The sequence below is a fragment of the Quercus lobata genome, chromosome 5 (assembly GCF_001633185.2).
Source record: "Quercus lobata isolate SW786 chromosome 5, ValleyOak3.0 Primary Assembly, whole genome shotgun sequence".
NCBI classification, from domain to species: domain Eukaryota; kingdom Viridiplantae; phylum Streptophyta; class Magnoliopsida; order Fagales; family Fagaceae; genus Quercus; species Quercus lobata.
The window spans coordinates 1,936,662-1,964,415 of NC_044908.1; the positions used below are offsets into that span (position 1 = coordinate 1,936,662).

General features: G+C 36.5%; 2 protein-coding genes across 2 annotated transcripts; one reads left to right on the top strand and one right to left on the bottom strand.

Annotated features, from left to right (window-relative positions):
- Nucleotides 1–7,348: 7,348 nt before the first annotated feature.
- LOC115992183 (40S ribosomal protein SA-like) lies at nucleotides 7,349–10,262 on the bottom strand. Its single transcript, XM_031116272.1, has 5 exons — nucleotides 10,006–10,262; nucleotides 8,752–9,014; nucleotides 8,394–8,591; nucleotides 8,105–8,303; nucleotides 7,349–7,728 (listed from the first exon to the last, which is right to left on the bottom strand). The coding sequence occupies exons 1-5, from the start codon at nucleotides 10,148–10,150 to the stop codon at nucleotides 7,637–7,639; spliced, it is 897 nt and encodes a 298-aa protein (XP_030972132.1). The 5' UTR covers nucleotides 10,151–10,262; the 3' UTR covers nucleotides 7,349–7,636.
- A 6,012-nt stretch (nucleotides 10,263–16,274) lies between these two features.
- LOC115989036 (uncharacterized protein C4F10.09c) lies at nucleotides 16,275–26,586 on the top strand. The gene is made up of 16 exons (XM_031112685.1): nucleotides 16,275–17,258; nucleotides 18,691–18,766; nucleotides 19,201–19,320; nucleotides 19,389–19,464; nucleotides 19,831–19,899; nucleotides 20,020–20,100; nucleotides 20,786–20,857; nucleotides 21,701–21,793; nucleotides 21,995–22,150; nucleotides 22,299–22,382; nucleotides 22,523–22,666; nucleotides 23,985–24,074; nucleotides 24,430–24,512; nucleotides 24,606–24,965; nucleotides 25,483–25,705; nucleotides 25,868–26,586. Exons 1-16 carry the CDS (start codon nucleotides 16,475–16,477, stop codon nucleotides 26,546–26,548), a joined length of 3,192 nt encoding a protein of 1,063 aa, XP_030968545.1. The 5' UTR covers nucleotides 16,275–16,474; the 3' UTR covers nucleotides 26,549–26,586.
- Nucleotides 26,587–27,754: the final 1,168 nt, after the last annotated feature.

Here is a 27,754-nt window from a genome sequence, read left to right on the forward strand (position 1 = left end):
TACATTTTTATTTATCACAATTATATTTGCTTTCTTGAGTAGGGATTAAATATGCTTATCTATATCAATTACTATGCTATAATCAGATTACTACATTGCATTTTTTCTCTATAAAATAGAATGATAAAGATTGCAAATTTTCTACAAAGAAACTAATTTAAGATATTGGAGAAAACTAATAACAAATCGATGATATTTGTGTTACTCGAACATTCTGATCATCCAAACACAAACTCTGAGAAATAACCAATACCCGTTAGTCAAAATTATACAAAAACCAAAATTCAAAACTCAAAATCCCTCATTTCTCACTTTCCCACTTACACTTTCTTATAATCCAACACACTACAATAGAACCAAACTGCCAAAATAGAGAGAGAATTGAGAACGTCCAGTAAAGAAGACTCTTAAGTCTGAGAAACAGGAAGCCTCTAACTCCGAAGGCTTTGTTTGGAAAGCAGACAAAGCCAACTTTATCCCAACGACATTAACCAAGGTGCATGCGAAGATGGAGAGAGATTCCTGTCCCAACAGTCTAGTTGATTTTAGGAACATCTGATTTGAGTTTGTCAACATTTGATTTGTAATTGGACATTTGATTGGTACTTTGAGGATTTGATGTCATATTATTAGGATTTAAGTCTCTATTTTTCATTTCTCCCAAAAAAAAAAAAAAAAAGTCTCTCTTCTTCATGGGAAAGTCTTTTGTGGAATTATAATCTTTGTTCATGATGTACCCCTTTTCTTTACTTCACAAATGAGATTTTTTCTTCTTCTTATATTTAGATATAAAAAAAAAAAAAAAAAAAAAAAAAAAAAAAAAAAAAAAAAAAACAAACAAACAAACAAACAAATTTGGAGGAAAACTAAAGTATATTCATCTCAAATTTAGAAGAAATATGCAATATGTACAAAATTAATTAAGGTTGTCTTCCGTAGATAAAGTTCAGACACTTTTCACCATTGGGCATATACATAAATGACATACTTGCCATATGCAAACTATAGTTTTCAAAAAACCAAACCAGCCAGTTCAATCGGAAATAGCTACCAATCCTGTTAGGTAAAAATTTCCATAATCGGTAAAAAACTCGGTAAAAACCGAGAACCGAGAGCTGTTCTAATTCTTTGACCTTACCGATATTTAAAACCATGATGTAAACTTTACATTATTTGTAGTCTTTGAACTTCTAGTTATATTTTCTTGCCACATACTTTCATGCTTGCAAAAATTTAGTGCTTATTTTTCTGTAAAATTATAAACTAAAGAAATTATAATCACAAACTATGAGAGGAAAGTCTTACCTTAGCTGAACGAGATCTTATTTTACTAAACTATTTATTTTTTTATTAATAGGATAGTCACAACCAAAGTTTCTTTTTGAGATATTACCTACTTAAATTAGGTATTGATTTAGACCCCAAATTTTATTTATGATTAATCCAACAATTAATGCTCTATATACATGATTAACCAAGTTGACTAAGCATGGATACAAATAATTGCATGGATAGGCATATTGAACTTTTCAAAAAAGATAAAGGGCAATAAATAAAGAGAACCAAACCTAAGATAACACCAGATGTGTTATCAAAAAGGAAAATTGGGGTACTTGATGTAAAAATCTCTTTACAGCTAAACCGCCGAATGATCAACTAGAAAGAATAGTTGCAGGATAAGACAGGCAAAAAAACCCTACAAGCCTAGTGTTATCTATGACCCGAAACTGACAACCCTGATTGAGTCCTTTCTTCAATCTAGCTTCTTGGATCCCTCAACAAAACTCGGTTGCACCTTTAAGCCTTCAAGGTTGAAATTGGGCAAACTCCAATGGTTCCGAGCAATCAATTCACTCACAATACTTAATGAATGGTATGATTATGATTGGGATGATCTTCTTTCAAGGTTTGGCTATGGTCAAAGGGAAAAATATAGAGAAGTGATTGTGTTTGGGTCTCGTAACAACGGCTCCAATTCTCTCAACTCATATGTGGGTGATTAGGGTAAAAATAATGGGAAATGAGATGTATTTATATTGAGAAGGGGTTGGTACATCAAAGGATGTGTACATTGTTTGATTTTAAATTAGGCAAAAATTCCTTTTTGGCCTCTACATTTTGGGCTATTTTCCATTTTGGTCCCCAATTTTTTGAAGCACCTATTTTTGGTCCTTGAAATTGTTATCAATTTAGTCTCTGTCATTATCTCACTAATAAAAATGTCCAAATAAGGCAGATAGAGGTGCATTGTTGGCACGTTACATATTGGCTATTAAAATAATATTAAAAACAATTATTTGGCATTCAAAAAAATCACATCAGCATCCATTTCGGTTTCTAAATTTAAAATAATTCCTTCAATTTTATTTATTTTTTGATAAATTTTTTTATTTGTTTTTCATTTGCATTTTTTTTTCCTTAAAAAAAAAATAAATAAACACAACAAACCTAAAAAATAAAACCCCTAAACAACACCAAAATATCACAATTGAGTTAAGATTTATCTTTCAAACCACACTGCCACACACTTTCATTTTTCAATTTCGTGTCTCTCTCTCTCTCTCTCTCTCTTATCTGAAAATTTGTCTCTCTTTAGTCACACTCTCTCTATCTCTGTCTCTCTCTCTCTCTCGGTTGAGATCGGTTTGATCTCAGTTAGAAAGAGAGAGGTTGAGATTGATGATATGGTATTAGGTGGTGGTGATAGGTGGTTGCGAAAGGGAGGTTGAGATGGAGGGTCGTGGTGGTTGAAGACTCAGCTTTGTAGTTTTGTAATCTTAGATCTTCGGTTTTGATTTTGGTTTCATATGGGTTTGACTTCTCAGTTTCATGTGGATTTGGCTTGTAATGAGAAATTGAAAGAATCAGCTAGGTTTTTGCTTCTTGGGTTTGCTTTTTTAGGTTTGTAAATTTGATGAACGTGTGTAATGTTGAAGGTTTTCGTTTCGGTTTGATTTGCTGGGTTTTAAAAGAAATTAAAGGTAGACTGGCTTATACCGCCGCCTCACCAGTAATTGATTAGATGCTCTCTAGACTCTAGCTCATTCAGGAATTTAAAAAAAAAAAAAATGCTCACTTGCTCTGCTTTATATTATAGGCTAAAGAAGAAATCAATAACCAAGATTGGGGAATGATGCTTGCTTCTTTGTTCTACTTCTATTTCTGACCTAAAAATATGAAGCAAAATGGTGTGCTCAGACACCTTGGCACGTTGTGTTGTCAAATAATGGTGCACCGTTTTTTGATAGACGGTTACTATTTTATTGAAAACCAATTTTAAATTAACTATGATCTATTACTATTGTTTTCAGGTTACTTGAGATAAATCTCAAGATGCTGGTGCTAGCTCAAAGTAAAATTTTGATTTCATAGACTAGAGCCTGGAGTAGGGATGGCAATTTTTTCCCGCCCCGTTTAACTTGCTCCTCCCTACTTCGCTTCACGAGGGTTTTCCTTGCCGCGCAAAGGTGGTGGGCCAGGGATGGGACAAGATTTTAACCTTGCATCATGGGGCAGAGCGAGGATAGGTTTAAACTTTTTAGATCCACCTTGCCTCGCCCCTTCCTATCTCGCCTTGTCTCGTGTTGTAAAAGGTTATAATTGTAAATTTTTCATACCCTAAAACCCTACTATTTAAACAAACATATCAATATTAGCTTATTTTATTCTACCCAATGTGGTTCTCTGTCTTTATTTTGTTATGTGTTATACTATGAGATTTTTTAAATTTTTTTATTATTATTATTATTTTTTTTTTTTTATGATTGTCTTGTTAAACACCTAGATATATTATTCAATTTTTTCTAAAATTGATTTGATTTGATAGATTAAATTTAGTTGTAATTTCAAGTATAGTTTTATTAATGAAATAGGTTTCATTAAAAAAATTATACTAATTGTATGGCAAATTAATAAAAAGTAGAGTTTTACGGGATGGGGCACGACTTCATGGGGCCCTAAAGAGCAGGGATGAGGTGAGAAAGTTTTCCTCGTCATGCAGGGCAGGGCGGGAATGTGGCAAGACAAAACCATGTGGGGTGGGGACAAAGACCCATCTTTTGGCCCCATCCCGCCCTATTGCCATCCCTAGCCTAGAGTCTGAAAATGCTTAACTTGATAAGATTTTTTGAGAAATGCACTCATTAATCATGGAAATGAGAAATCCTAAGTGACTCCTATTGACTAAGTCGAACTACTTAATTTAAGTTACCATGCCTACTCGAAGTAAACTAAATTGAAGTGAGTTATCTCAAAATTGCATGAAACAAAAAGGATTACTCTAACACTACTGGATTACTCTAACACTAATTTGCCTTGAAATAAACATTAATAAAATCAAACTCCAACAAACAAGACAAATAATACCAATAGAACGAGAATGCAGAAACTGATCTATACAAGGAGGCATGTTATTGTCAATTTCATCCATGTTCAAGTAATAGGATGAAAAAGAACAGAAAAGAAAATAACTGATAAAAATTTTGTAAAACAATTTTTTTGGATAAATTGCAAATTTGGTTATTATCATTTACACCATTTTTTAATTTGGTCTCTAACCTTTTAATTGTGTCAATTTGGTCCCTAACATTTCAGTGCTGTGTCAATTTATTCCTTGTCGTTATCTTTTGGATAGAAATTGCTAACGTGACAAATGGCAAAAATAAAGAATTAGTTTATGTTGATGTGGCAATAAGCTAATTTTTTATTTTAGCTGTTTGCCATAACAACAATTTTCATTTAAGAGATAACGACATAAACTAAATTGATACAACACTGAAAGGTTGGTGATTAAATTGACACAATTGAAAGGTTAAAGATTAAATTGAAATATAATGTAAAAGATAGAGACCAAATATGTAGTTTATCCCCAATATTTTTTTCCCCAAAGTTATTGGTGTGGTATGTTAGGGTTGATGTAAATAAAATAGTGTCAACACTAGAAGTATGTGAAAGTAATGTTGCATTATTCACAATATATCATCTCGTGAAAATTGTGAATGAAGTTATGAAAATAGTTGTGTTACTACTTATCATCTCTACTTAGAACTAGATAGCCATATCTTCAGGGTAAAACCTCCATTTGGAAAGGGATGAATGAAAGACTTGGGGTTCCATTCATAGGACAGGTGAGAGTTCTTGTGGGGGTCAAAAACACTAGATAAGATAGGAGTACTTAACAAAAAATTTTGATCAACACAACTGATTTCTAAAATGTGGGAAAGGGTAATCCACAATGGGAAGACTAAGAAGATAGTTATAGACAATAGGTAACTGAATCATGCATTTATATATGAAGAAAAAGGTGTTCCTGTGGTACAAAAAAGGTATTCTAAGTGATGAATACAAGTGAAAAGTTCCAACTCTCTTTTTCTCTCTTGTTCTTGCTCCAGTCCTCTCATTTTTTTGGATCCCCTTTTCTTGTTGCTCTCTTCCTCCTTTTATAGCCATATTACTTCATCCTTTAGCTGTCCTACTCTTAACTGGATTTGAGGGGATACTTGTCCCATCAACCTTTTGCCTTGCCAGTTCTTGATCATAAATAAAGACTTTTGTATTTCTACTGTTCATGCCACTCATTCAGCACTTAATGTGGCTGACATTTGGTGGGAGAAATTCATTAATGTAGAGGTGACTGTTACATTGGGCTTTGCATTTTTTTCGACATGTTTCTCGAGAGAAGAGTGAGTGACAGGTTACCTCAAGTTAGGAGGAAGGTTGTTCCTCGGACAATCTTTGGGTCCACGAGAAAGTAGGGTTTTTGAAATTACCTTGGTAACGAGCCTTAATGGGCCTTGGGAAGAGCAAGTACCATGGTTTACCTAGATTGTGGGCCCAAATGGCATCTTCTTATCCGAAGTCCCTTTTATCTCTTGTTGGACTCTAGGCTAGGTACATTTCTCGAATTCACCTCTTGGGTTCAAGTCTCGGGGTGAATTTAGGTCCCCCCAACTCACCACAATTCTAAAAATAGAAGTGTTGAAATTTATTCTTAAAATATTTGGTTTTTTTTTTAAAAAAAATTTCTTTTAAAAAATTCTTTCAAAAGTTTATATTTTGTATGCAACAACTCCATTATAGATAGCACAGAGCAATTATAATTATCTTCTAAAAAAACCCTTTGCGTATAACTAGAGATGCCAATTTTACAGTCCTACAACCAAATGTTATTTTGGGCTAAAAGTAGGCAATATCATTTGCCTAGCCAGCTGTAGGCACAAAACGGACAATTTTGTTTTTGGCTAATCTTAGTTGATTTGTTTCAATTGCATTGGCATTATAGTTATAAGTTTTAAAATATGTCATATTTTGACAGTCTTATAAGAGTGCTGCTTAAATGATTGTTTGAGCAGCTTATCAAGTGGAGGAGATGATAATTTTACTCATTCATAAAGATATGATAATGCAAAGTCACAACATTTGCAATAGAAGAATATATGAGGAATAATTACTCTTGCAATAATGATTTTTAAAAGATTATTATGAAATATTAACATACATTTTAGAGATATATCATATATATTTGTAAAACATTGTTCTCTATAAAGTTCTTTTCTAGCATAATTACAATGTCCATTAAATAGTCCTCTGTTTCGAGTTTTATTTTTCATTAAGTGATTTTTCCTTTTTTTTATCATTTTTTTTTCTAAATAATCTAGGTAAATGCTATCATGTTTTTTTTTTCTAAATAATCTAGGTAAATGCTATCATGCAAAATGGCTACAATCATATATTATGAAATTTATTGACTGTTTCTTAGTGTATACGCAAAATTTTCCAACTAAGACTCCATTTGGATATAATTTATTTTTGTTAAAATTGAAAATTGAAAATACTGTAATAAAATAATTTTTAAATGTATAAATAATTCTGTGAGTCCCTATTTTTAATATTTTTTTTTCTAAATAAAGTGGGTGTGAGTCCCATAATAGTAAGTGAACAATATGTGAACAGTGATAAACAGTAAAACTTGTCTATAAAAGCTGAAAAGCGTGAAAGCAAAAAAAAAAAAAAAAAAAAAAGCAAAACGTAATCGCAAACGCAATAATAATTTCTATCCAAACACTCACTAAACCGAGACTAAATCATAATGATATGATGATTAAAAAAATCTGAAATTTATAGTAACATCTTAAACTACAAATAGAAAAGACATTCAACTGAAGAAGAATTCAAGTTTTTCTCAAAAGATACTAATGCATGGGTTTATGAGAATGAGTACATAAGGCTTGAAGGGGACTGAAAGGAAGCCAGAAATCAAACCAAAAACAAAATGAATTCCCCTGCCATAAGCATAAAATCCATTATAAATAATATCTAAATCAATTGATATCTTTTGAGAAAAACACTATTGCAATCATTCTCGAGAGCCCATGCATTAATATTCCCTCTTTTAAAAAATTCTTAAAAGAGTTAATCAGGTTGTAGAGAATTTAATTCTATGATAGTTCATAAAACATGTGTTACACAAATATTAAATCATAAAATATAAAGCATCCTCAACAAAGTCAAAAATCCCTGAAACTCAAATCTAAAACTAAGCTGTTCATTCCCCAACAGAAAATTGATAACACTTAAATATCTAACTCAAAATCCTGAATGCAAAGAGCATTTAAGTAAAAAAGCTGGCAAACTTCTTTTAATCCCAGCCAGTAGCAGGAGGAGCACCTTCAGTAACAGTAGAAGCCATTGGGGGTGGTGGAACAACATCCCATTCAGCAACAGGAGGAGCTGTAGTAGAACAACAAAAGGGTTTAGAAATATATTTAAAAACATGTCAGCAGCTCTAAAAGGACAGAATGACATCCATCATATGATTTTTAGAAGTAAACACAAACTATCAGCTTTGTAAGAAAAGCAACAAAACACTAACACAAAATGGGGGAGGGAAATTTAAGCCCAAACCCAAGTTATCATCCATGAGAGAATATGTATAAACAATGCCAATAAATCACAAGGCTCTTGGAAAATATGTATAAACAATCACATTATATATGCACAAAAATAATAGCTCAAGTCCATGCCAATAAAAATAGATAGACAATGTCAACAAGATAATAGCTTCCATTTTAACAAGCCAATGTATAAGAAAGTAATTTAGTTCTACCTGCTTCAGAGCCCCAGGTACCAGGAACTACTGGTGGCGGAACTTCAGTGCTCCACTGGGTATCAGCACCTTGAACAGGCCATTGGTCAGCAGCAAGGGGAGCAGCAGAATACTCAATTCCATAATCTGCAATCGCAGTTGGTTCTTCTTCTTCTTGTTGCTTAGCCTCCTCTGGCTCCCGATAGAAGAATAGATCCACCTAAACATACAAAGAATGTCCCATTTTTAAATTGGCAATTTAGCTTTCCAACAAAAAGCCACCAAACAAAGCATTCTAGTTTCCACATACCATCACTTCCCATTTAGAACCAACACGAATAGTACCACGCATCTGCAGAACCATCCTCGCCAAAAGCCAGAATAGACATCCTATGCTATGCTTCCCCTTGTTGTTAGCAGGGATCCCAATATCAACATACCGCATTGGTGAATCAGTATCACAAAAAGCAATGGTTGGGATATTTCCAAGAGCAGCTTCCTTAATGGGCTGCAGTCAACTTTTGGTAGTGAGTAAACATCGGTACAAACAAGAAGCAGCAAAAGCAAAAATAAAGCAAGAACATCAATAAAAATATAATCCTTAAAATTTAACATTCATAGTTCTCAATAGCATAGGCATCATGTTAATTGTGAACAGCAGTAATCACCTGGTGATCAGTCCTTGGATCGGTAAGGATGAGAAGACGGGGCTCACTGAATGATGTTTGTAGCTGATTGGTGAAGGTACCAGGAGTGTGCCTTCCAGCAATAGCATGGGCACCTGTGTACTGAGCAAACTTCAGAACCGCTCTCTGACCATAAGGCCTTGCAGACTGTACGATGATGTCCTGAGGATTCTCAATGGCAACAATTACCCGAGCTGCCAGCTGAAGCTTCTCCCAAGTCTTTCCCAGGTTGATAATGTAAATGCCTAAAGTCAAGAAAAAAGTTATCAAGTATTAGAAAATGTATATTGGTAATCAATACATACACATGCAATAGCAATTTGCACGTGCAATATCAAAGAACCCCAATTTGTGTGTATATATACACAAACAGACAAGAAAATGAAGCTCTTTATAGCATTTGTGTTATTGATTTACTTTCCCAGTAGACCACACAATTAAGAACTGCATTTTCAAGCCCAAATTTAAAAAAATTTCAATTGAATCAACACAATCTGCTTTTACGAGTTAGGAAAAAAAAAAAGAGAGAAATATGGAAGCTACAAGTATAAACTAGCCTTAAAACCTTGAATCTTAAACCTTCTATTTACAGATGAAATACAAAACAATATAATCTAAAATGCAAAATTTCACTTCTCATTCTGGAATTGATTGAAAACAGATGCTTTACACAAAAGATTGAAACAAGCATCCAGGCCGATCCTAGGGTATCTTCATTTTTGCAGAAATAAATCTCAAAATCATTACGCAAATTATGTTGTCTCCGAAGTCCAAATCCAATAAGATCAATTATACAAAGACACAACAGACAAACTGGCCAAGATTTGGAATCAATTGTATAAACAAGTCTTCACCAACTGACCACAATGTATAAAAACCTTCCTATTGCATCAGCATCCAAAGATGCAGAATGTGAAATATCAAGACAATTAAGTTCGTTAATCTTAATAATCATCAACGTACAAACAAATATACACACATCAACAAATAACAATAAGATCTCTAAAAAATAGTCAAAACCCAGAAACAAAAACTCACTAACTCTAATAAATAAGCTATACCCATTTCTCCAAAAGACACAAAAACCAAAACCCAGATCTCAAAATCCCTCCTTTCTCTCTCCCAAACTCACAATTTCTCACATTCCAAACATACTACTACACAACCAAAAACCACACCAACAAAAACAGAGAAAGATCTAAGAAAGTGATATAGAGGAAAAAAATAAATAAATACCATCGTTTCTCCTCTTGAAGATGTATCGCTCCATCTGGAAGTCACAATTCTTGGTTCCCAAGTGGACATCGGAGGCCAACATCATCTGAATATCAGACTCCTTTTGGGAGAGCTGGTGTGGCGGTGCTGCGGTGGTGTTTGCCATTTTTGCTTTGAAAAAGCTCTAAGCTTTGCAAGCTTGCCTGCCGTGCCTGAGCTTTCTGTGAATGGTAGAGGAAAATGAAAAGAGGGATTCGGGTAGGGTTTTGTACTGGTAGCTTATAAATGGGGTACACTGAAACCCTAGCTTCTTCTTAATGACTCAAATGCCCCCATCCCTACTACGCAATTTACATTTTACACTTTTTTATAAATATTTTATTTTTTTTATTTTTTTTATCCATTTTCAATTAAAATAATTCATACTCCAATCCAAAATTATTGTAAAAAGAATTTCTTTTATCCTTAAATTATTTATAAAAAATATCTGTTTAAAAATTTGGGATGAAAGAAAAACTTTTTAAGTGTGTTTAGGTACCTATAATTTACACTTTTTATAAATATTTTATTTTACTTTTATCAGTTTTCAATTAAAATAATTCATACTCCAATCCAAAATTATTGTAAATAGTACTTTTTTTATCCTTAAATTATTTATAATAAAAAATTGTATTAAAAAATTTATGATGAAAAAAAAAAATCTTTTGTGTGTGTGCTTAGGTACCTATAATTTCCTGATTTGTATATAGTAATTAAAAAATATATATAGTTTCTAATAGCATACTAAATATGTGACAAAAAATTAACTTAAAAAAAAAAGTTACTTTTGTTACCATTTTTTTAAATTATAAATGTAGGGACCGTTCAATCAGTAGGCGTATAAAGTTCAGAATTGATTCAGGATTGTTGGGCTCGTGGCCCATCCGAGGATACATATCCGTCCGAGGACACCCTACTCCTCGGCAGTATGCGTCCGAGGACGATCAGGACGTGGTCTTATTGCAACCAGACCTCAGAATTAGGTCACCGTAAATGATAGAATAACCGACCAAGGATGAAAGAGATAAGGCAAACAAATATCTATAACTACAGCTGCCTCCGCATTAATGACCTCTCAACCAACTCTCTGGCCGCATTAATGTGGAGGTGATAGCTGAACAGTAAGGAAGCAGCCTTACAGCTGCCCATAGGAAATTCCAGGAGGTGCTAGATGGGACAAAAAGAAATCCTCTGGACCCAACCTACACGTGTGCGGTAAGGATGGAACGCAAAGGGGGGTATATAAACTAAAAGAAGAGCATGAAGAAAAAGGATCGGAACAGAAAAAAAGAAAGAAAGGAGAAAGACATAAACAAAAAAGAAGAGAGCAAGAGTAGAGAAAAAGAATTACATTGATCACTAAAGAAAACGATTGTTGTACCAACTTTAAACCTTTAACATACTTGAGAGTGAATCTTTTTAAGGGAGACCACAGTTAACCTAGTTCTTTACACCCACGCTCTACAAATCATATTGTCTGGGCCTTTTTACGTGCGAACCCAACACTGTTACGGTTCGTTACAAAATCGCGTTCTTACAATAAAGAAGACAAAAATATAAAAGATAAAAGATAAAACTTTTAACCGAATAGAACTTTAAAGTTTAAAAGCGAAAAATTAAATTAATAATGATTTTAGAGATGAAAATAATATTTTATTTTAAAATAAAATAAAACCTTAATTTAGGGAAAAAATGTCATAAAATCCACTTCTCTATGGCCCGATCATTTACATCATTTCACACAAAAAGATTTATCTATTTTAGCATAAAAATTATTATTTTTATTTTATATACTTACTGTGGGGCCTGAAAATTGGAATCCCGGCCCACTTCACATTAAAGGCCCAAAGCTCAGGCCGAGGAGCCCTATTGTCAGGGACACACAATAAAAGCTCCTTGAAGGCCCAAGGATGTGGCCGAGGACGATTTTATGCCCGACATCTCACAAAACGCCAGAAGAAAAGGACAGATTCAGCACAGGAGCAGCACAAGGGAAAAGGCTGCCAGCACCTTAATGTGGAGCCCATCGCCTGACAAACCCATACTCATACCATGCTATCCAGCTCTTCCCCAACCACTCTGACGTGAGGGTTGACAAGACGAGTAACCACCAAAAATAAGGAGAAACTGACATGTATGTGAAGAACGGGAGAAAATACTAGTATAAAAAGGAGGGGGATGACTTCCCTAAAGGAGATTTTTGGGGGGGGGGGGGGGAGGAGGAATGGTGAGAAGATACTGCTCCTCGGACTAATTCCAAGGAGAGACCTTTCAAACCACATCCGTATAAGGCTTAGCTATACAGGCCAAATCCACCTTCGTATGGGCTTTCATGAAAATCCTGACTAAACCGTTGCCCAACGACCAAGGTCCAGCCTTTCCAAACCCACTCTCTACAAATCATATTGTTCGGGCCCTTTACACACGAGCCCAACACCATCCTTGGGTCGTAAAAATCGTGCCCTTACAATTGGCGCCGTCTGTGGGAAAGGCTTGCACGTTGGCGCAGGTGGCGATGAAGTCAACTCTCTAGCAAGCAGAGATTCGCGGGGTTTCCTCCATCTCTGGCGACATGCAGCTGTTGCTCCGACATAAACTTCTGCTAGGGGCTACGCCTTGCAGTGCCAATGGCGCGGGCAGCTCTAGGGGCTTTTGGCCTCAAGCCAGCTCTCCCCGCCCTGGTCTAGGGGCTTACGTTCGAAACATAAATAAGTGTAAAAAGAAATCTTACAAGTTTTGGACAGAACCAAGGCCTTGTATGGTCCTCGGACTCAAGCCTATGGGGAAACCAAGTACAAAAAAGAAATCTTACAAGTTTTGGACAGAACCAAGGCCTTGTATGGTCCTCGGACTCAAGCCTATGGGGAAACCAAGTACAAAAAAGAAATCTTACAAGTTTTGGACAGAATCAAGGCCTTGTATGGTCCTCGGACTCAAGCCTATAGGGAAACCAAGTACAAAAAAGAAATCTTACAAATTTTGGACAGAACCGAGGCCTTGTATGGTCCTCGGACTCAAGCCTATGGGGAAACCAAGTACAAAAAAGAAATCTTACAAGTTTTGGGCAGAACCGAGGTCTTGTATGGTCCTCGGACTCAAGCCTATGGGGAAACCAAGTACAAAAAAGAAATCTTACAAGTTTTGGACAGAACCGAGGCCTTGTATGGTCCTCGGACTCAAGCCTATGGGGAAACCAAGTACAAAAAAGAAATCTTACAAGTTTTGGACAGAACCAAGGCCTTGTATGGTCCTCGGACTCAAGCCTATGGGGAAACCAAGTACAAAAAAGAAATCTTACAAGTTTTGGACTGAACCAAGGCCTTGCCTGGTCCTCGGACTCAAGCCTGTGGGGAAACCAAGTACAAAAAAGAAATCTTACAAGTTTTGGACAGAACCAAGGCCTTGTATGGTCCTCGGACTCAAGCCTATGGGGAAACCAAGTACAAAAAAGAAATCTTACAAGTTTTGGACAGAACTAAGGCCTTGTATGGTCCTCGGACTCAAGCCTATGGGGAAACCAAGTACAAAAAATAAATCTTACAAGTTTTGGACGGAACTTAGGCCTTGTATGGTCCTCGGACTCAAGCCTATGGGGAAACCAAGTACAAAAAAGAAATCTTACAAGTTTTGGACGGAACCAAGGCCTTGCCTGGTCCTCGGACTCAAGCCTGTGGGGAAACCAACTACTTAAAAGAAAAACTATGTTACATGAACCTTAAAATCTATCCGAGGAGAACTCCCCGTTAACAGTTGGGTTAATCCCTAAACTGCACGGATTCTCCAGTCTACCCTCGGATCCCCAATACCAAAGGGATTGATGCAATATAGTGCAATATATTACCCAAAAACACAATCGAAGTCCCTCGCTACTCGACTACCCTCTCGGACGAATTATTTGGAGTTCATCGTTCTCGGACATTTGTTTTGCATGCATCGCACAGTGCTCGGCCGTTATTCCGGTTAGTTTCAAGAGTTTAATTAATTGAGAATTACCATTGTGATACTTGATAACATCGATAAGTTTAAACTAGTAGGAATTTGTTTTAAGACATTTTTCTGCTCCAAGTATTATTAAAGACGAGCGTATATTTGATGTTCATGCACAAAGTAGTTGTTGCAGAAAAGAAAAGTATTTAGAAAGAAATAAACTCATCTTTTATTAAGACAAAGAAACAGTACAGTGTACAATGAAAAGCTGGAATAAACTTATACTAAAGATAATTACGTAAGTGAAAAGAAAAAATACAAGAGAATGAAGATAAAGCCGAAGAAGAAGCACAGAGGAGAGGTTGGCTGCTGCTCCAAGATGTTGAGTAAGGGGACCATTCCTCAATACTTTTACATGCCCATAGCTCAGGCAGCAAAAGAACCCGACAAGGGGCCTGCACCGTTGAAGAAAAGGTGCAGAGAGCACCTGGCTTCGGGCTAGCGCCACTGAAGAAAAGGTGCAGGGAACCCAACTTGAGGCCTACACCGTTGTAGAAAAGGTGCAGGGAGCCGGAAGTTGAGGAGTCTCCGCGAAAATTTGCCTGCGACAAGGCAGACGGCACTGATGGCGGAAATTCCTTCTTCTGACACACCAAAAATCTGGCATGACCAGAACCTGTTTCGGATTTTGACTGAAAGAGGGAGAAATACCATCTTCCCCCTCTCTAAACGGGGGATTGGTTTGAATCTGTGCCATCCTTGTCCGTACCACATCACCTTGAGGATTCAGTGCCTCTGAAGCGTGCGAAGACCTTTCATCCCCATCCACGCCTCAAACATCTTGCTTTGAGGCAGAGTGGCGCTAGAAATGGAGATCGTGAATATGGAAGAAGAAGTATGATTCTGAAGGGAACGAGAGAGTTCATGTGCAGATGGAGTGACCCCCTACCCTATTTATACACAGAGCAAACCGGTGGCACTTAATTTATGCGAATTCCCAAGGAACGCTACGGACAAGGAAAATTTGGCTCAATTTCCAACCTCATCCTCAACCATAGGATCTGAAGATCCTCGTGAAGGCGCGCCTCGAGTACCGAAATATCAAGGGACTCTGCGTGAATAGAAAATAAAGGAGCGTCCCTTGTTTTGACACGACTCCCATGTAAATGGAAAAGCGTAAATAATAATAGAATACAGGATGTGAGTGAGTCACGAGGTGGGCTCAGCATCACCAAAACCCTCATTCCCAACTAAAAAGTCGGGAAGCAGGATTTTGAGGGGCTATTGTGGGGCCTGAAAATTGGAATCCCGGCCCACTTCACATTAAAGGCCCAAAGCCCAGGCCGAGGAGCCCTATTGTCAGGGACACACAATAAAAGCTCCTTGAAGGCCTAAGGATGTGGCCGAGGACGATTTTATACCCGACATCTCACAAAACGCTTGAAGAAAAGGACAGATTCAGCACAGGAGCAACACAAGGGAAAAGGCTGCCAGCACCTTAATGTGGAGCCCATCGCCTGACAAACCCATACTCATACCATGCTATCCAGCTCTTCCCCAACCACTCTGACGTGAGGGTTGACAAGACGAGTAACCACCCCAAATAAGGAGAAACTGACACGTATGTGAAGAACGAGAGAAAATACTAGTATAAAAAGGAGGGGGATGACTTCCCTAAAGGAGATTTTTTGGGGGGGGGGGGGGGAGGAATGGTGAGAAGATACTGCTCCTCGGACTAATTCCGAGGAGAGACCTTTCAAACCACATCTGTATAAGGCTTAGCTATATAGGCCAAATCCACCTTCGTATGGGCTTTCATGAAAATCCTGACTAAACCGTTGCCCAACGACCAAGGTCCAGCCTTTCCAAACCCACTCTCTACAAATCATATTGTTCGGGCCCTTTACACACGAGCCCAACGCCATCCTTGGGTCGTAAAAATCGTACCCTTACACTTACTTTTTAAAACACTTTATATTTGGTTATCTATTTTACATTATATTATATTAAAATATAAATTTTCATTGATTGTTTTAACCATATTTTTTTCTTCATACACAATAATCACTATTCATTTTATTTTTTCATTATCAAAATACATAAATAATGAATAAAAAACTAAATGTAAAGTAAATAGTATCAATATATATTTACATAATTAATATAATAACTTTATAAATTTACACATTTATCTAAACGGTGTCGAGGCTTAAATTTGTAAAATTTGATACATTTTTCTATTTTCGATTGTCTATGTAAATGATTCATGGAGCTCCAAAAGTCCAAAGTCCAACCCTAAACCCTTAGACCCGAGCCCACAATAACTGTGAGTTGGCCGATACCCAATAGGGCCGACAGTCCATAAGCACGACTTTGCATCGTTCACAAAAACTTCGAACTTTCTCACACCATCCCGTTTGAAAACCCTCACTGAACTACAAAGTACAAACCTTAAACCCTGTCTCCCTTTCCATCTCTCTCTCTCTCTCTCTCTCTCTCTCAGTTAGCTTTCATACATGCAACAATGGCTGGTTCATCAAAGTCCAAAAAACCTTCAAAAATCCCAGAAGACATAGACGCTATCAGATCCGACGTGGCCTCTTTTGCTTCTTCTCTTGGTCTCTCTTCCTCTCTCCCATCCTCCTCTTCTGGCTTCAACGATTCTGATTTTCTAAAAACTGGTCCTCTCAAACCAAAACCCAACAAGTCTCAAAAGCAAAAAAACCAGAAGATCAACAATACCAATGAAAACAATGAGAAATTCAAGCCTAATAAGGGGTTTGATAAACCAAAACCAAATCCTAAGTATACCCAGAAGCCAAAGTTTCAGAATTTCAATCCAAATGAGAGAGACAAGAATACCCAGAAGCCAAAAGACCAAGCTTTGAACACAAATGAGAAATTCAAGCCTAAACCACCTGTACTGGCAGTTGATGACAGTGATAAGCAAAGGGGTTTTGATAAGTTCAAGAATTTAACAAAGCTGCCATTGATGAAAGCTAGTGGGTTGGGAGTGTGGTATGTGGATGCTGCTGAATTGGAAGCAAGAGTTGTTGGAGAGGGGAAGAGAGTGGAGGCAAGAAATGTGCAGCAATGGAAGAGTGTGGTGGAGAAGAAGAGGGAGCTTGGGGAGCGGTTGATGGCACAGTATGCAAAGGATTATGAGGCCTCAAGAGGGCAGAGTGGGGATATTAAGATGTTGGCGGCCACACAGAGGTCGGGTACTGCAGCTGATAAGGTCTCGGCCTTTGCAGTTATGGTGGGAGATAATCCAATTGCCAATTTGCGGTCGCTCGATGCACTTTTAGGTAAGGTTGCTTTGGAATTGAAGGTTTGACTATTTTGAATTAATAGTTTCTACATTTGAATTATGAATGTGCAGTTTGCAGATTTTAAGTTGAAATTGATTTGTTAATGACTTTACTTCTGATGCTGAAATGTGGCGATCGTATAGAAGTTGAAGCAAAAGGGTGTTTTAGTGTCTAGTTTGGTTATTCTATAAAAGTTAATTTTTGTTTCTTGTGGATGCATATGCTCCGGTTGTTTGGGATCGCTTGGGTCATGCCAGGTTCAGTTGAGGACTTATTATTCTGTTGGTTTCATTGGCTTGGGAAGCATAGTTCTGATATATGGGAGTTGGTCCCAGGCTGTTTAATGTGGACTATTTGGTCTGAATGGAATCGGCGGGCCTTTGAGGATGAGGAAAAAACTGTGGTTCAGTTATTAGAGTTTTGCCAGAGGACCCTCTTCGATTGGTCTCATTGTTGGGGTTTCTCGGATTGTTCTACCCTTACGGATTTTATTTCTTCTATTAGAATAGTTTAGGGGCTGCTTTTTGTCTTGCTGTTTTGTTTTTCCATTGTTCACTACCGTGAACTCTTTGTGTTTCTCTCACTTTTCTTTTTTAATAATATTCTCTTCTTACTTATCAAAAAAAAAAAAAAAAAAGTTTACAGTCATGGTTAAAGAAGGTTGGTTAAGCTTGTGAAAAAGAATATTGTTGAGAGGATTTCTAAGCTTGTAAGAGTTATGTGACTTAGTAATATTGTGTAGTTGTAAAGAACATGTGAATGAGATAGACGTGGGGGTGGAACATGACTTTGTCTAGTTATTGTTGAATCCATGAGAAAGTTATGACTTATGAAATGTACAAGCTCCTCCTTGTAGAACTCTAATCATGCTTCTATTGATATTTATGGGACTAGGGAGAGTCAAGAGAGCGATTTCTGCATGTTGTATGCTCTTTTAGATATATTGGTATTGGGGATGGTATACACAATAGTGATCACTGGTCAAGCAGTATTTTTATGGATATGTTGTTCTTGGATTGTTTGCCATTATTATTAGCTTTTATCTAGAACACTACTTGAAAAGCATGTGTCCTTTGTTCCATGAATTCTTTGATAAGTTAAAGTGTTGTCTAATGAATGCTAGGTCTCTGTTTTTGTATGGCTTTGCTCTAGATGCTACTTCAATACTGATTCTTGGCTTGTTCACTATTTATCCTTATGGATAAATGTGCTAAAGGGAAACTACAATAATAGCCACACTTTGCTGGTGTTGTGTGTGTATATATATATATTGTATTTCAATGTGGTGTAAAATTGATGATCATTCTAGAAATGAAAGTTATTTGTGTCAAATTCTATGTACTTGAGTACTTCTTTTTTCGCAAGGGGGTTTAATGAGTAGTCTATTGGGTGATTGAGTTGCTTTTAATGGACGGATCATTTGTTGCAGGAATGGTAACATCAAAAGTTGGGAAGCGTCATGCACTGACTGGTTTTGATACTCTGAAAGAACTGTTTATTTCAAGGTTCTCTCTCTTGCTCTCTCTAATTTCATGAAATCTTATAACCTAAGAAATGACTAATCGGTGTTAGTTGCTTAATGGCCTCTCGGAGCATGAGTACTTGGTTGAGGTGTGTCCTAGGTTTTTGGCCTCTGCCTGTCATAGCCACTTTAATCACTGTTTTTAACTTTTTATAGTTTCTGGTTGTATTCAATTACTTTAGAGTTTCTTCATTTCAATTGTCAATTAATGTATGAGAACCTCCTGGTTCCTAGTTTGTCATGTATTATCTACATGTGTCTGAAAATTAGAAGCAGGTCCACTGTTAGTGTAGAATTTCATTGGCCTCAACATTTCTGTTTGTATCATGACTCTCATCCAACAATTCTCTACTTTGAATGTATGTAGATTACATGCTTCATTGCTGCGCTGACTGCCCTCTATTTTCCTTTTACCAGTTTACTACCTGATCGTAAGCTGAAGAGCCTCTTGCAGAGACCAGTAGATAATCTTCCCGAGACAAAGGATGGTTATTCCCTTCTACTTTTCTGGTATTGGGAGGACTGCTTAAAGCAGAGGTATGTGTTATATCTGTATCATTAAATGAACACTGCTGGTTCTACAATTATAAACATTTCTTTTTCAGGTATGAACGCTTTGTTATTGGACTTGAGGAAGCATCAAGAGATATGTTACCTGCACTAAAAAATAAGGCTTTGAAGGTTAGTTGATTCTTTATTTTCTCTCACTCTGACTATCCATTGATCTTACTCATGAGCATTTATAATTCACTTTTATAGATCACTTTCTGAAATGTTTTCCTAATTATAGATCTTGATTCCTCTTTAGAGAACTTGTAATAGTTATTTGTAACTTGGATGTATGATCTAAGTATCTTGCAGCTATTTAAGTTCTTGAATAAGCTTTTTTTTTTTTTTACACTGTATGTTGCAGTGAGGTTTAGCTCTTAATCAGATGTTGCATATAAATGTGAATGATAAAATCAAATATATAGTGGATTAGAACATAAATAATATAAATTTGATGTTGGCCAAAGTTTTTTGTGACATCAATTTCATATTTTGCAGACAATTTATGTGCTGCTGAAGAGTAAATCAGAACAAGAACGGAGGCTGCTCTCTGCATTAGTTAACAAAGTAAGTTCACGGTTCACATTGAATTTTGGCCTCATCTTATTGACCTATTTTGTCTAATTAAAGTTACTCCCACTTTTGAAACTGGTTTCTTGTCTGCTTCAAATTTTTGGTTACGTACAGCTGGGAGATCCTGAAAATAAGGCCGCATCCAATGCTGACTTTCACTTAGCAAACCTTCTGTCTGACCATCCAAATATGAAGGTAAGACAGACTCTGTGTTGTTGCTTCTAATTCTTTGCCATATATATGACATGGGAGCTTATGTGCTTGTTACACTGGCTTGTTTTAACCAATGACCCATAGAAATTGAAACTTCAAGAGTATAGGACATTGCATTCTATTCTGTAGTGAAAGGCTGTACCTAGGTTATAAGTCAAATCTAGCAAGATATGCCACTTTATACATGGACAGTTTTTAATTAGGACCACCCCCCCCCCCCCCCCCCCCCAAAAAAAAAAAAAAAAAATAGCGGCTATGAATCCTCAACACATTAGTTAGGGTTGGCTTACCCACTTTTCATTGCATTTGAGGTCTGATGCAGCGTTTCACTAGTTGGAGATGCTCCAATGAGTATCTATATTAGATCCATTCATAATAGTGACTAAATTATACACTGGCTGTCAACCTACTGCAACCCACCTCCTTTACCTGGGCTTGGGACCAGCTGTGAACTAAACATATGACACTAAGCACAAACACAAGCAGAATTAACAACACCCCCCCCCCCCCAAAAAAAAAAAAAAAAAAACCACACGCACACAACAAAACAAAACAAAGAAAAGGAATAGAAAACTACTGTTTTCTGGTTTTTTGGGTGAACATAGTAACATTCAGAGGAGCTATTCTGGATGCTGATGTTATCTGATTTGTGAGGTCCTCTTTACAGGCTGTGGTGATTGATGAGGTGGATTCTTTACTTTTTCGGCCGCATCTAGGATTTCGAGCAAAGTACCATTCTGTAAGTCCCTTTATATAAACTGCTGATTAATTTAATCACTGCCATGTAATTAGGAGAAACTGCATTTATAGAAAATGGTTTTTCCCATATGTTTTTATAATACTCTCCATATTTATTTCAATCTTGTACTTGGAAAAAGAATGGCTGCAGTCTTATATATAACATCTTATGATGGAGTTTTTAAGCTTGACAATCTAATGGCCACCACTGTCCTAGCAAAGTGGTGAGATATTTGGAGGAGTGTTTAGCATTTTGTTGCACCATAATCATGTTTACTAGGATTAACATTTAACAGATAAAACTGATTCGATCATGCGTGCTTGATAAGTCTGGTGCATTTTTCTATTCTTGTGTAGGCATTCATAGGTTCCCGAGGAACATATAAAATAAGAATATATGTATAATCTGGAATCTTATCATACTTAGGATATTTCTACCTTTCTACCCTCATGCCATTTGTCTTTCTGTAAATAAATTGCCTCTGTACATTAGTTCAACTGATTCCAGTCGCCTAGATAGTTTTGAGCTTGATTCAATGTATTATCCCTTTTCTTTCTGAATTATATATTCCTGAGCAAACACATATAGTATGACTATTTCATATTTGAAATCATATGAGCAGATGGCATGTTATTTCTTGTTTTGTGCCACTTGTTTTAATGTACTGAAACTGCATTGGTACATATAGTGAACTGATTCTGATTACCTAGATTTTAAATATTCCTTTAAACTATGTACTTCAACTTCCATCAATTACTCCAATTCTTTACACACACACACTAACCAATTCATTTTCATTTGTTTAACCTGCAAACATTTTAAATCTGTTGTGTACATTTGCAGGTTAACTTTTTGAGCCAAATTCGTCTCAATCATAGGGGAGATGGACCAAAGGTGGCAAAACGTTTAATAGATGTATATTTTGCACTTTTCAAGGTATGAGTACACTACTTTTTTAACTTTTTATCATTTCTAATGATATTTTTTCTTTCATGTTTAAATTAATTTTACAAATCCTCTACCTTACCAACTCAGGTTCTTTTGTCAGATGTGTAGTTCAATTACTACAATATTGAGTAGTCCTTTTGAATTACTAAGAATGTTAGAAAGTCCATTGATTATAATTCACCATTTCAGGTTCTGATTACCGAGGCTGAAGCTGATAAAAAGATAGATGAAAGTGGCAAAGCAGTGGATAGAAAAGCTTATGGTTCTAAGAAGGATGGCGAAGTGAAAAGTTCATCAGAAACTCATGTTGAATTGGATTCACGGCTTTTATCTGCTCTTCTAACGGTCAGTACAAAAGTTCGTTATATCTAAGTCGAGAATTACTCTGATAGGATTTTTTATCAGCTTCCCAATTGATATGGCCATGCTTTCTGAAAGGCTTTTTTCTGAATATTTTTGCTAATTACCTGTGCTTTCACTTTCATCCTCATAGGGAGTTAATAGAGCATTTCCGTTTGTCTCAAGCAATGAAGCTGATGACATTATTGAGGTCCAAACACCAACGCTTTTTAAATTGGTAAGTGTAATGGTTGATGTCAATTAATAGTGATAACTGGGTGAGAAGAAATCTTTGTTTTTGTATTGTCATATGGATGTTCATATCTCATGATTGCCTTTATAATATGCTAGATGTTAATATAAACCTTTTACCTTCAGGTTCATTCAAAGAATTTTAATGTAGGAGTTCAAGCATTAATGCTTCTTGATAAGATCTCATCTAAGAACCAAATTGTTAGCGACCGGTTTTACCGTGCCTTGTATGCAAAACTCCTACTTCCATCTGTCCTGAATTCTTCAAAGGTATGTAAATTTGAGCTTATTTAATGTGTGCTTCCTTTCTCTGGATAATGATATATTTGAAAGGCTTAGCTCAATAATCAATTATATTTAATGTGGTTTAGTTTTGTTTAATTGCAGATACATACAATGTGAATTCCATTTCTAATAGTTCATAAGAACTTGCAAATTCCATTTCTTATTATTATTATCTTTCAACTTTTTTGGGGTTTTGTTGTCACAATTCTTGGCATTCCATTGTCATATGATGGCATTTGAATATTTAAACTAGCTTCTGGTATGGAAGTAGGGTGAGGATGTTTTAATTCAAGTTCATCTCTACATGGATTTAGATATTTTTGTTCTATTGTACCTACGTTGATCCTCTTTGACATCTATGTTTCTGGTAAGGTAGTTTTGAAGTTTATGCTGAGTACAGATTGCCCGCAGTCTTTTTTTTTTTTACAATAGAGGTGATTAGAAAAATAGAGGCACACCCCCTGCCCCACGGGTGGGAGGGCCAGAGGGGGTTAGAGAGAGAGAACCCCCAAATTAATAGTTCTACCTAATGCCCTGTTTTTCTGATACTACCAAACACATGAAAATGCATAATTTTTTTTTGGGAAAACAACCCTATCTCATGCTAAAGCTAAATAAGGAAAATCAAGAGATTATTATTATTATTATTATTTTTAAAATTTTTATTTTTTTTATTTATTTATTTTTTTCTGATACTACCAAACACAAGAAAACGCAAAAAACTATCTTCACATAAAGGTTTTCCATCAAAACAAATGGAGACTAAGTATGACCTTGTTGATATTGTAGGTTCTCCTTTATCATATACAGCCCTAAAAGTGAAGACTATCTTCTTGACCCGTGTGGGCTTGCTGTGGAAATTGTTTCTTCAGTTATTGAGATAGTATGTAACAAACTTAAGATCTCTCTAAGGAATTGTTTCCCAAAAATAATGATAATAATATCCATCCTAAAAATATGAATTTCAAGGTGGTTTGCAGGACATAAGTTATCTTTTGAGAATGTGGCAATCTCTTATTTAGTTAGATGACAAATTTTTCATATGTGATTTGATGATAGTGTTAACATTACTGGCTTGTTCTTCAATTTTCATTATTATTCTTCCCCAATTGACTTGTACCAAAGAATTGGGTTTAGCCAGAGCAGAGTGGCATTTCTTTGATTCATTCGCCCTACATGATCGTTAACTTTCTTCCAGTGGAGAAGGGGCAGACCTTTCCCATCTAGTGTTTGGCGTGCAGCTTTTTTTGCATTCTCTCTTGTTTTCATTTTGTGATTGATCTTTACGTGGCTTGTCTTTCAGGCTGAAATGTTTATTGGACTTCTTCTTAGAGCAATGAAAAGTGATGTGAATTTAAAGCGTGTTGCAGCTTTTGCAAAGCGTGTTTTGCAGGTTAGTATTCTCAGCTTGGTCCTTTTTTAAGCAGATGTTGAACAAAAGCAATCCACTTGGATAGTTCTACATGTGCTTCCCGTTGTAAAGTACCTTATCAATATAGACCCAGAATTTACCTTCTGTATTGCATTCATTTATGCTCTTTTGATGCCATAAAGAAAGAGCAAGATCTTTTTTTTGTCACAAATGAGGGCCCTGGTCTTTGTTTGTACATATGTTTGAGCATTTTGTAACTCGTGAATTATTAATTGAAGATCCATAGGGTAGTCAGAGTTGGGTCTGTCAAATAAGGATTTATGGCTTTTCTTGTCCTGTACTTTGACAAAAATTACATATGCAAACACACCTACAGGTTGCACTTCAGCAGCCTCCTCAATTTGCCTGTGGATGCATTTTTCTCCTCTCTGAAGTTCTTAAAGCTAGGCCACCCTTGTGGTAAGATGGGTTTAATTTTAGGATTCTCTGAGCTGCATTGTGCTCCATTGTAAATGTTTTTACGTTTGAAATAAGAATTCTATCACCATACAGGAACATGGTGCTTCAGAATGAGTCAATTGATGAAGAGCTTGAACATTTTGAAGATGTTGTTGAAGAAACTGATGATGAACCAAACACTACATCAAAGAAAGAAGAACATGTTGTTGGGCTTGTTCATGGTAGTGATGCTGCTAAGTCTGACAGTGCATCTTCTGATGATGAAGATGACACTCCTGCTTCTGATTCTGAAGATGTTTCGGATGGAGAGGAATTGCTTGTGAGAAATGACTCAAAAGATCTTGAGGAATCCAAAACCTTATCTGAACTTAATGGGCAGCAACGTCAAGTATCCTCTAAGTCATCTTTGTTGCCTGGAGGGTACAATCTGCGGCATAGAGAACCCTCTTACTGGTCAGTTGTCTATCCTAAGCTTATTTTAACTAGTTCTAACTTCCACAGCGTGCAACATATATACATGGGCAATAAAGACTATAATACAATACTTTGGACAGAGGCCTTCTGGGCGTGAGGATAAACTGCTTAGCTCCTCAAGGGTGAAAAGCCCCTGGATTACTCGGTAACTGGTTCTAGCAGGTGGGGTCCAGTTGCCCGTAGGGGTTTGATTAATAGTGAGGATTGTTGTATAGTATGCTCCACGACGTACAACAAATCTGAGTAAAGTTCTCCTACATCCAAAAAAAAAAAAAAAAACTTTGGACAGAAAACCACAAAATCATGCAAATTATAAATATTTAATCTAGTCATTGTGTAATAGTTAAGCAACATTGAACATCTTTGCTGTAGGAACAACCTAGTGCAGGGTTTTTCTTTTGGGTTATGTTGCAAATTTTCTAACACATTGCCTTACTCTTTATCTAATAGCTTGTTCATTCTTTTCTCTCTTTCTAATTTTCTAATGCACTTTCAGCAATGCGAATCATGTAAGCTGGTGGGAGCTGGTGGTACTTGCTTCTCATTCGCACCCTTCGGTTGCTACCATGGCTAAAACCCTTCTTTCGGGGGCCAATATTGTCTACAATGGAAACCCACTGCATGACCTATCACTGACTGCTTTTCTAGACAAATTCATGGAGAAGAAACCAAAGCCAAGCACATGGCATGGTGGTTCCCAAATCGAACCTTCTAGGAAGGTCAGTTTCTATACTGAACTTTCTAGACCTGTAAATATTTTTCCTTAAGTACCCCCCCCCCCCACCAAAAAAAAAATCCTAATGTGAAATTCTTGTCTAGTGTTCTTGAGTGATGAAATCATGGACCTTTTATTGTGTTGCTGACTTGATTTTTGTCTCCAGCTTGACATGAACAATAATTTAATTGGGCCAGAGATTCTCTCTTTGGCTGAAGTTGATGTACCCCCTGAGGATCTTGTCTTTCACAAGTTTTATGTGAATAAAATGACTTCCTCCAAGAAACCAAAAAAGAAAAAGAAGAAAGGAGCAGAGGAAGAGGCTGCTGAAGATTTGTTTGAAGTGGATGGTGTTGAAGTGGATGACGGTGAAGTGGATGGCGGTGATGAGAGTGATAACGAAGAAATTGAAAATATGTTGGATTCGGCTAATGTTTCCATGGAAGCAGATGGTGACTATGATTATGATGATTTGGACCAAGTTGCTAATGAAGATGATGAAGACTTGGTTGGTAATGTCAGCGATGCAGAAACAGATGTCCCCTCAGATATTGCTGAGGGAGAAGATTTTGATGCCATTGCAGATGATGATCACAGTGACAATGGCAATGATGTTGATATAGGGGATGCAGATGATGATGTTGATAATGAGGATGGGGATGAGGATGAGATATTTGACCAAAGAAAAAGAAAACCAAAGGCTGGTGGCAAGGCTGCAGCTTCCCCATTTGCAAGTCTTGAAGATTATGAGCATTTGTTGAATGGGGATAGTCCTGCTAAAGAGGGTTCCACAAAAAAGAAGCTCAAGTCACGAAAGAAAAGAAAAGTCACCAAAAATGAATCTTGACAACTCATTCACTATACTGTCTGATCTAGGAAACACAATGTAATACTCAATTTATTCATATCTCGTAGTAGCTGGAAAGAGATTATTCAGCCTAGTGCATCAATTACTGGTACGAATGGCACCCCAACTATTCCATAGCATTTTTTGTTAAAGAGGAAATATGCTTTGTTTAATCTAGAAACAGACCTCAAGGCTCAAGTGCGGCAAACTTGCTTTTTGGGCTTTGCTACACACCTTAATATAATCCCTTCCCAGATCCCCTTGGCCCATAGTTTTTTTTTTTGGGGGGATATTTGTCCCCTTCTTTGAATGAGATTGGATTGCAAAGTCCCGACATCATAGTCATGAGATTCAATTCATTGCACTTGCATGAAATGGGAGACCATGACCTCTGGTTCATCTTCTCTATATTCCAGTTTATCAACTCAAGCTATACTTTTCTTATGCTGTAAAGTAGTATTCCGTATGCATGGAACAAAAAATCAAGTATAGTTTGGATGGAAAGGAAAACGACATGTAGTTTACCAGGCCAAAAAGGACTGCACAGGGTTTTGCTCTTTCGATGAAAAGAGAATAAACATCAACTTGAGGAAAGAACCAAAATGATATGCGTAATTTAACCATAAAGATCAGCAATGTTACTAGTGTAAACTCGATAAAACTGTATTTTAATACTCAGGTTAGCAATTGTACTGGAAAGTTCCAAACCCAACATAATGGTTAACCTCTAACCTTCGTGTGGATTGCGTTGAATGGTACTTACTAATCCCTTTGTGTTGATTGTATCGTATGAAGATTTTGATTTGCAATTATTATTCATGTATCAGATACCTGGTATATTTGCTCTACAATACATCCTCTCATGATGTGCCCATACATTGTAAGAGGAATATAAAGGGAAGAATCCATATATCAAATAATCTATGAGATCAGTTGATTTGTGGCTATATAAGCTCTTCTGGTTTGGTCAGTTAGATAATTATTCATGTATCATATCATCCTCTCATATCACCACAAATATGATAAGAAGCACCCCTCAATCGATTGGTCAAAGACAGAGACATAATACCAGTTGCATCTTTAATCTTTGAAAAATCGGAGTCTTTTCCACGTAATAGCATCATCCAAAGACCAGAGCATCTTAGTAGGCACTAGAGAGAAATCCTTAGTAACTTCGTCGCTCCAAAATCTTTTGGCAAACTCCAA